The sequence below is a fragment of the Cucurbita pepo genome, chromosome LG17 (genome assembly GCF_002806865.2).
Source record: "Cucurbita pepo subsp. pepo cultivar mu-cu-16 chromosome LG17, ASM280686v2, whole genome shotgun sequence".
NCBI classification, from domain to species: Eukaryota; Viridiplantae; Streptophyta; class Magnoliopsida; order Cucurbitales; family Cucurbitaceae; genus Cucurbita; species Cucurbita pepo.
In genome coordinates this window covers 5636774-5646393 of record NC_036654.1, presented here as the reverse complement: position 1 = coordinate 5646393, position 9620 = coordinate 5636774, and the positions used below count along the sequence as shown (strand labels likewise).

The 9620-nt window shown below is 39.0% G+C and overlaps 2 protein-coding genes across 3 annotated transcripts; both read left to right on the top strand.

Moving 5' to 3' along the window:
* Positions 1–234: 234 nt before the first annotated feature.
* Positions 235–3151, top strand: LOC111778223 (N-terminal acetyltransferase A complex catalytic subunit NAA10-like). Of its 2 annotated transcripts, none has more exons than XM_023657920.1 (2): positions 235–1045; positions 3134–3151. In XM_023657920.1, exon 1 carries the CDS (start codon positions 377–379, stop codon positions 1028–1030), a length of 654 nt encoding a protein of 217 aa, XP_023513688.1. In that variant the 5' UTR covers positions 235–376; the 3' UTR covers positions 1031–1045; positions 3134–3151. The 2 variants fall into 2 exon arrangements, with proteins under 2 accessions (XP_023513688.1, XP_023513687.1); XM_023657919.1 differs by lacking the exon at positions 3134–3151 and adding an exon at positions 1195–1247.
* Positions 3152–4038: 887 nt separating this feature from the next.
* LOC111779292 (50S ribosomal protein L1, chloroplastic-like) lies at positions 4039–9537 on the top strand. Its single transcript, XM_023659413.1, has 7 exons — positions 4039–4561; positions 6104–6283; positions 6360–6414; positions 7338–7465; positions 8713–8796; positions 8906–9031; positions 9131–9537. The coding sequence occupies exons 1-7, from the start codon at positions 4199–4201 to the stop codon at positions 9269–9271; spliced, it is 1077 nt and encodes a 358-aa protein (XP_023515181.1). The 5' UTR covers positions 4039–4198; the 3' UTR covers positions 9272–9537.
* The last annotated feature ends 83 nt before the right edge of the window (positions 9538–9620 follow it).

The following is a 9620-nucleotide window of genomic DNA, read 5'->3' as shown; positions in this document are numbered from 1 at the left end:
CTCACAGAACTCATTTAGTAGTTATGTATCAACGTTCTAGTTCATATGTCGAACTAAAAAAAATTATCATATCCCAATTATGAAAATTAACTATTTTTTTTTTTTAATTATGAAGACTAGGTTAAAATAAACGACAATTGGTTAAGTAAATCACAAACCAATGGAGGTTAAAACGGTAATTTAATTCATTTTTACAGACTAAAAGGTGTATGATAAGGCCCAAATTCTCACGACTCAAAGATCAAATACCCGAATCACCCTTCGCTGTTTCCATTTCATTCTCCCAGTTTATACCTCTCCATCGTCGATTTCAATCTCCATTATTCCTCCATCTTCAACCCTAATTCCGCCGAGATCTCCGATTACCAGTCCAGCCATGGTCTGCATACGCAAGGCGGTTGTTGACGACCTTATGGCAATGCAAGCCTGCAACCTATTTTGCCTGCCGGAGAATTACCAGATGAAATACTACTTCTACCATATTCTTTCCTGGCCTCAACTTCTTTACGTCGCCGAAGATTACAACGGCCGGATCGTCGGCTACGTTTTGGCTAAAATGGAGGAAGAAAGCAACGAGTGCCATGGACATATTACCTCACTTGCTGTGTTACGAACGCATCGGAAGCTCGGTTTAGCTACTAAACTCATGAGCGCGGCTCAGAACGCCATGGAACAAGTTTATGGAGCGGAATATGTCTCCCTCCATGTGAGGAAGAGTAATCGGGCTGCTTTTAATTTATATACGGAGACTTTGGGGTATAAGATTCATGATATTGAGGCGAAGTACTACGCGGATGGTGAGGATGCTTATGATATGAGGAAGCAGCTTAAGGGAAAGCAAATTCATGGAACCGGGCACCACCACCACCACCATCATCATCCTCACCATCACCACCATCATGGTCATGGTCATGGACACGGGCATCAGCATGGTGGGGGGTGTTGTTCTGGCGGTGATTCCGGGAGTGTTGCTGAGGTAAAAGCAGAGTCTAAGGGCAATGCATCGAAAGCGGACTCTAAGGCTAATTAGAAAGCTGGAACAGAGGTGGGTTTTTTTTTTTTTTTTTTTTTTTTTTTTTTTTTTNGATAAGTATTGTTCTTAATAAGAAATTGGTAACTCGTCTGTGATTTGATTATCAAATTCTGCGTTGAGGATTATCAGTACTTGTTTGTTTACGTACTTGTCCGATGCAGTTGTTGATTAATACCCTGGCTGAGAAATTCCAATGGCTTTAACTTCACTATTATTTGTTCGTGTCTGTATTCTGCCATTCTGGACATGTGATGTGAGATCGTAGGTAGGTTGGGGAGGAGAACCGAGGAAACCTCTTCATAACAAGCACGTTTTAAAAACTTTGAGGGAAAGCCTGGATGGGAAAGTAAAAAAAGAAAGACAATATCTCCTAGCAGAGGGTTTAGAATTGTTACAAATGGTATTAGAGCTAGACCCCGGGCGATGTGCCAGCGAAGAGGTTAAGCCTCGAAGGGGGTGGATACAAGGCGGTATGCCAGCAAAGACGCTGGATCCCAAGAGATGGATTGGGGGTTCCCACATCGATCGGAGAAGGGAACAAGTGCCAACAAGAATGCTGGCCCCGCGAGAGAGGTGAATTGTGAGATCCCATATCGCTTTAAAAACCTTGAGAGAGCCCAAAAAGGAAAGCTCAAGAAAAATAATATCTACTAACGGCGAACTTAGATGGTTATATGTGATATATTTGAATTCTTACGAGTAATAGAGTCATACTTATCTCTTCATTTGGGGGTTGCCTTCTCCTCTTTACCAGGTACGTATTCCTAATTTCGTTTGGAATTTCATTGTTAAGTGGATTTCGAAGAACAGTTGAGTTCAATCACTGTCAAATAAGATAAGTCCTCGGTTATTTTTCGAAAAAGCTGAAAGAAGATCTGGATGTTTACGTTGTTTGATTCTTAATACCGTGGTAAATGGGGTCATGTTCTATGAAGAAGTATGGAAATGTTGGTTCTGGATGTCAAGTTAATTAGGCCCAACATGGAGTTGGTGCCTGTTCATTGTCATTGAGGTTTTCCCATCAGAATCATATGTTAACAGATACCTTTGGTGCCTGGTGAGTGGCTAGATGGGGTTGGGGGATTGTTCTTTGTGGTCTCTTGTTGCACACCCCTCTAATTTTGTCACTACTTTTGGTGTCCGTGGGTGCTGTTGCTGTTGGATGATAGAAGTCCCACATCGGCTAATTTAGGGAATGATCATGGATTTATAAACAAAGAATACTCTCTCCATTGGAATGAGGCCTTTTGAGGAAGCCCAAAGCAAAGCCACGAGAGCTTATGCTCAAAGTGGACAATATCTTACCATTGTGGAGAGTCGTGTTCGTCAAACATGGTATTAGAACCATGCCCTAAACTTAGTCGTGCTAATAGATTGGTAAATTCTCAAATATCGAACAAAGAACTCCAAAAAGAAAAGGAGTCAAGCCTCCTCGAAGGCAGTCAAAAATGACTAAGACTCCAAAGGAGTCGAGCCTCGATTAAGGGGAGGCACACTTTGTTCGAGGGGAGGTGTTGGATGATGGAAGTCCCACATCGGCTAATTTAGGGAATGATCATGAATTTATAAACAAAGAATACTCTCTCCATTGAAATGAAGCCTTTTGGGGAAGCCCAAAGCAAAGCTACGAGAGCTTATGCTCAAAGTGGAAAATATCTTACCATTGTGGAGAGTCGTGTTTGTCTAACAGGTGCTTGAGGTTGCATGCTATCAGCCAAACCCTTTTATTCTCTCCTAAGAATTCTGTGTGCCATACTATATGGTTTCTGAAACCCACTTTGTTTAAACATTCTTGTATACACGTGAGAGTCATCTTTAAGTATAAGATGACTAAGAAAAGCTTAAAAGAATTGAAAGTCACTATATATAGAAACAAGGTGCACCTTTCTTTTACCGGAACTTCATAGTTAAACATGCTTTTGTTCAATGCAATTGTATGTTGGGTGCCCTCTTGAAAGTTTACTTTAAGATGCATGTGAGTGAGAAAGTATGCTGAAAGGACTTGTGTTAGTATGAGCGAGAAATAAGTAATGTGACCATGTTACATGGAAATGTTGGGGTCATCAAGTGCCGAATCCTGATTTTTTTTCTTTAACATAGGTTCTTCATTCTTTGAAGCGAGAAATAAGTAACGTGACCATGTTACAGGGAAATGTTGGGGTCATCAAGTGCCGAATCCTGATTTTTTTTCTTTAACATAGGTTCTTCATTCTTTGAAGCGAGAAAAAGTAATGTGACCATGTTACAGGGAAATGTTGGGGTCATCAAGTGCCGAATCCTGATTTTTTTCTTTGACATAGGTCGTTACACTTTTATTATTCTTCTTACTTACGTCCTTTTGAATTCTTTGAATATCTGTCTAAAACACTCGAGCAATCCTTTGATGATACAATCCTTTGCGAGTAGAGATTATAATCGTTCAAAACAACCATTTACTTTTAAGACTAAATGTTTGTTGTGGACGGAGATTACTGCAATTCTCAAATGGATAAGATGTTTATTATCTCATTTGAATGCGAAGGTTCGATCAAATTAGGTTGAATTATTGTCTAAACTTATACATTTTTTACCTGAATTAGTTGATGTCGTTACCGTATTTATTTGTCTTTAAAACTATTTTTTTATTCTATTTAAAATAAATTCATGTCTGAAAATTTGTAATTTTAAAAATAAAATTTTATTACAAATGATAAAATGTAATAAACGCTCATTTAAATTGTTTAAAAATTATTATCATTCTCAACTTTTATTTGTGCATTAAAAAAAAAAGAACATAATAATAAGAATTAATCGTATTGACCTATTAAACACACATTTTAAATTTTAAATAACAAATAAAAAAAATAATTTTAAATTTCACGGACTTCAAATTTATTATTAATGTTAATATTTTTATAAGCTCCTAAGACATTCTAATTAAATATAATAATAAATTTAAAAATATTAAAAGTTTAGAAATATCTTTTAAGAAAAATAAATAAATAATAAACCCGCAAATGAGTGCAGTAAGCATCCATTACAATACATTTCATTTCACTCCCACCATTGCCAGAAACCTCTCTTATCCCTTCCATTTCTTTTATATTCATAGCCTGCCAGAGAAACTTCTTCTTCTTCTTCTTCTTCTTCTTCTTTTTCTTCTTCGACTGAGCTTTCTCCCCCGCCATGGCAATGGCCACTTGTTGTCCCACTGTGCACTCCTCCCTTACGATGGCCCACACTTGTTCTGTTTACCCTCAAGACCTTCCTTCCCTTCTCTCCTTCCGACCCATTGCCGCCCCTTCCACCGCCAAGATTTTCCACCCCTTAATTGTCCGTAGCAGGGGAAGGAAGCCAATCAATTGGGTTGACCTTAATTTTAGGAGAGAATCTAGGGATCATTTGGTTGTGCCTGCTTTGGCTGCTTTGGCTGCGGAAATTGAGGTGCCTGAGGCTGTGGAAGAGAATGGAGAAGAGGCAAATACAGCTACTTTAATTGTGCCCAAGATTAAGAAGGGCAAGGCTGCATTGCCTCTTAAAAGGGACAGGGTAAGCTTGAGTTTAATCTCTCTTCTATTTGCCTGTTTTTAACCTTGTTGAATGGCTTTTTGGATGTGGTTTTAGCGTTTGATTAGTGGGTTTTGCTTCATTTTAGGTTTCTTTTTACTTTTGTCACTGNATTGTGAGATCCCAGGGAATGAAGCATTTCTTACAAGGGTGTGGAAACATTTCCCTAGTGGACGCGTTTTAAAACTGTGAGGCTGACGACGATATAATATCTACCAGCAGTGGACTTGGGCTGTTACAAATGGTATCAGAGCCAAACATCAGGCAGTGTGCCAACGTCCTTGCTGCCCCCAAGAGGGTGGATTGTGAGATCCCGCATCGGTCGGAGAAGGGAACGAAGCATTCCTTACAAGGGTGTGGAAACCTTTCCCATGTTCTAAAACCGTGAAGCTGACGACGATACGTAACGGGCCAAAGCAAATAATATCTACTAGCAGTAAGCTTAGACTATTACAAGTTCGTATCATATCTATTTTGATCACGCCTTCATTAGTTGATCAAGAACCATTTGAGGTCGAGTTCTATTTCTTTGTTTTTCTCCTTTGTAGCATCAGCCTTTGCAGCTAGTTATTATCCATATTTTCTTCTTTATCTTCTTTTCTTCAAACTTCTACTNTTTGTAATTTTGGAAACTGTTGCCTGTTAATGGAGCTGGAATTTGTCTTACGACTTTTTTGCTTGTTTTCCTGGCTACTTTCATTGGCTGTCTTCCACAAAATTAGACTGCTTCTCTGGTTTTTTTTTTTTTTTTTTTTTTTTTTTTTTTTTTTTTTTTTTTTTNGGTAGACTTAGGCCGTTACAAATGGTATCAAAGCCAAACACCGGGTGGTGTGCCAACGAGGATGCTGGGCCCCAAGGGGGTGGATTGTGAGATCCCAGGGAATGAAGCATTTCTTACAAGGGTGTGGAAACATTTCCCTAGTGGACGCGTTTTAAAACTGTGAGGCTGACGACGATATAATATCTACCAGCAGTGGACTTGGGCTGTTACAAATGGTATCAGAGCCAAACATCAGGCAGTGTGCCAACGTCCTTGCTGCCCCCAAGAGGGTGGATTGTGAGATCCCGCATCGGTCGGAGAAGGGAACGAAGCATTCCTTACAAGGGTGTGGAAACCTTTCCCATGTTCTAAAACCGTGAAGCTGACGACGATACGTAACGGGCCAAAGCAAATAATATCTACTAGCAGTAAGCTTAGACTATTACAAGTTCGTATCATATCTATTTTGATCACGCCTTCATTAGTTGATCAAGAACCATTTGAGGTCGAGTTCTATTTCTTTGTTTTTCTCCTTTGTAGCATCAGCCTTTGCAGCTAGTTATTATCCATATTTTCTTCTTTATCTTCTTTTCTTCAAACTTCTACTTTGAGCTAAACCATAGATTTAAAGAGAGGTCCATAAACAATATATGGATTACTCTTAGTTCATACTGTTAGCCATGTTCTTAAAATATGCATTTTTCACCTTTGTTCATCACTGCTGCATCAGCTCTTACATGAAATTGTGTTCTTTAAACCTGCAGACCAGATCAAAGAGGTTCCTTGAGATTCAAAAACTGAGGGAAAGCAAAAAAGAGTATGACCTGAAAACAGCAATATCTTTGTTGAAACAAATGTGTAGCACGAAATTTGTGGAAACCGCCGAAGCCCATTTTCGATTAAACATCGATCCGAAATATAACGATCAACAGCTGAGAGCAACAGTAAGTTTAAGTCCAACCCACTACTTGATTCTACTATATCTATGTCCTTCATCATCAATGCTCACTTTTCTTACAGGTTAATCTGCCCAAGGGAACTGGGCAGACAGTCAAGGTAGCTGTTCTTACTCAAGGTAAGTACTAAATTTAACTCGAGCGATATCTTTGTTGGTTAGGATATAACATTCGATGTTAGAAGTAACGTGAGTTTTTTATGAGCTTTGGTTCGATTTCTTTCACTTTTGAAGAACCATTATTTCGTTATCGTGAGACCACTGGGGAAAGGATATTTACATTTGATACAACTAGTTATATGAACCTTAATGGATATTATTGTCTGCATAGTGTTGTTAGGATCGCACAACGACACGCACTCGATCTAGATGAACACAAAAAATAGGAGAGGAAATATAAGGAGTGATACTGGCTAGAGGTTTATATTAATGACTTCAAGTATGTAACGCAAGAGAGACTACAGTACCTTTCTAAAGAACTGACTAAGGGTATATATATATATATATATATATAGCTTTACCCGATATAGCCATCTTAGCTATCTATAGCTAAAGTACTGACTAAGGATATATATATATATATATATATATATATATATATGGTTCAGTTCAATATATATAGCTTTATCCGGTATAACCATCTATAGCTAATACTATTGCTTAAAGGCTACAAATTCAAAAAAAAGTGAAAGATAAGTGAAGTGAAATATCAAGAAGCCCCGACCCGTAACAAATGATAAACTTAGAAACTTAACGAAGAACTAATACATCAAATTGAATCAAGAGAATTGACGTCGAATGTCCATTGAAATTGGAATGGACTTCCAAAAACTCCATCAAATATTGGTATTAAATGCGACATCCTGCATCGTTCATATGCAACTCTTGATCATTAGTTTCGGTTTTCCGTGAATCTTAAAAAATCGAGTTTTCTGACCCAACTAGGAGTTATCTCATTGTTTTTCGGGGTGTTTCTTTTCTTCTTTATGTTTCGTTTTCTTTTTATCACTTGGAATTATCTGATTGCTTTCCGAATTATATAGGCGAAAAATTCGACGAAGCGAAAAATGCAGGAGCAGATTTGGTAGGTGGTGAGGATTTGATAGAACAGATTAAAGGAGGGTTTATGGAATTTGATAAGTTAATTGCCTCACCAGATATGATGCCAAAGGTATGGTTCTTACATCTTGTTCCTATCATACACTAAGCTGGCTTTCCAACACTATACATAATTCTAACAACATTCAGTAGGATTGAAGTATCTGTTCCAGTTTAATTTGAAATTAAGTGCTCATCGGTTGGAGAGGGGAACGAAACATTTCTTATACGGGTGTGAAAATCTCTCCTTAGTAGACGCGTTTAAAAACCTTGAAGGGAAACCCGAAAAGGAAAGCCCAAAGAGGACAATATATGCTAGTGCTTGACTTAGGCGGTTAGAAATGGTATTAGAGCTAGATACCGGGCGGTGTGCCAGTGAGGATACTGGGTCCCCAAGGAGGGTGGATTGTGAGATCCCACATCAGTTGGGAGGGGTATGAACCCTTCCTTATAAGGGTGTGGAAACCTCTCTCTAGCGGACACGTTTTAAAAACCTTGAGGGGAGACCCGAAAAGGAAAGCCCAAAAAGGATAGTCTGCTAATAGTGGGTTTAGTGTTACAAATGGTATCAGAACCAGATATCGGGCGGTGTGCCAACGAGGACGCTAAGCTCCCAAAGGGGGTGGATTGTGAGATCCCACATTGGTTAGAGAGGGGAACGAAGCATTCCTTATATAAGAGTGTAGAAACCTCTCCCTAGCAAACGTCGTTTTAAAAACTTTGAGGGGAAGCCCGAAAAGGAAAGTCCAAAGAAGACAATATCTGCTAGCGGTGAACGTACATTTCTACCTTTCTCATATGCAACTAATAACTATTTAGGCTCCCAAAGGGGGTGGATTGTGAGATCCCCCATCGGTTAGAGGGGAACGAAGTATTCCTTATAAGGGTGTAGAAACCTCTCCCTAGCCGACGTCGTTTTAAAAAACTTCGAGGGGAAGCCCGAAAAGGAAAGTTCAAAGAAGACAATATCTGCTAGCGGTGAACGTACATTTCTACCTTTCTCATATGCAACTAATAACTATTTCTTCAATACCTGTATGGATAATATTCTTGGCGACCTCTTGTACTATCTATGACTTGACTTCTAAGCTAAGATACGTTGCGTTGCGTGCATTCATGTCAAAGATTTGTCAAAGATTAAAAGAAAATGAATAGAATTGATTCTCTCTTGGCCTCGTGCTGATAGCCAACTGATACGTTTACGAACGATTTTGGTGTTCACTTCAGAATTGGTGCGGATTTTGAGATATTTTAGTCAGCTCGAGCAACTTTAAATGAACCATTGATTTGATATAGTCCTATCCTTTCTGTTTGTTTTAGGTTGCTAGTCTAGGGAAGCTTCTAGGACCTCGAGGACTGATGCCAAATCCGAAAGCTGGCACGGTCACAACCAATATACCTCAGGTACGTGTTCGATCTATCTACATTAGTATACCTTACAAATCGACAATGAAATCGTACTGTGTGCGTTCATCCACGAGATATTGAATGATGTAGCCTTGTCCTGTTCCAGGCTATAGCGGAATTCAAGCAGGGAAAAGTCGAATACAGAGCGGATAAAACCGGGATTGTTCACTTACCTTTTGGAAAGGCAGACTTTTCCGAAGACGACCTCCTCGTGAACTTGCTTGCTGCAATAGTATGTTCTTTCCTCATCTCGAGTTCTCAAGAACTTCATTTATTTCTAAAACTCGATTTTCTTCGCCTTATTGATACGGTTTGCTTTAATCTATAATAGAAATCAGTAGAAGTAAACAAGCCAACAGGTGCTAAAGGAGTATACTGGAAGAGCGCACACATATGCTCGTCGATGGGGCCTTCGATTCGGTTGAACACAAGGGAAATGCTCGATTACAAGATTCCGTCATCAAATGCTTGAAGAATTTTACTCTTACACCTGTAAATGTGTTCATCAATTTGTTTAATCCCGACCCTCTCGGATGCGACTTTCGGTCGTCTTCAGTGGCTGAACATTGTTGAGATGGTAAGAAAGTTGGTATGGCGTTCTGAAGAAAGAAGAGAGGTTGTATGATTCATGTTGGGTTGAAGAGTTAACTTGGAAACTGCATACTCATTTTGTTTATGAACTGATACAAAGTAGCCCACTTTTGTTGTGATTATCAGTATCAATCTTTTCATGTCATCTGATGATTATTGTTTATTTCAAGAAAGGTCTCCTTGAACGGTGAGATTCCACCTCGGTTGGGGACGAGAATAAAACATTCTTT

What these genes read in the sequence shown, in the direction of transcription:
- LOC111779292 (XM_023659413.1), top strand. Translation starts at nt 4,199, where the DNA reads ATGGCAATGGCCACTTGTTGTCCCACTGTGCACTCCTCCCTTACGATG. An exon ending in TGCCTCTTAAAAGGGACAGG is followed by an intron (nt 4,562 to 6,103) that starts GTAAGCTTGAGT and finishes TTAAACCTGCAG; the next exon opens with ACCAGATCAAAGAGGTTCCT. An exon ending in TCACAACCAATATACCTCAG is followed by an intron (nt 8,797 to 8,905) that starts GTACGTGTTCGA and finishes GTCCTGTTCCAG; the next exon opens with GCTATAGCGGAATTCAAGCA.
- LOC111778223 (XM_023657920.1), top strand. Translation starts at nt 377, where the DNA reads ATGGTCTGCATACGCAAGGCGGTTGTTGACGACCTTATGGCAATGCAA.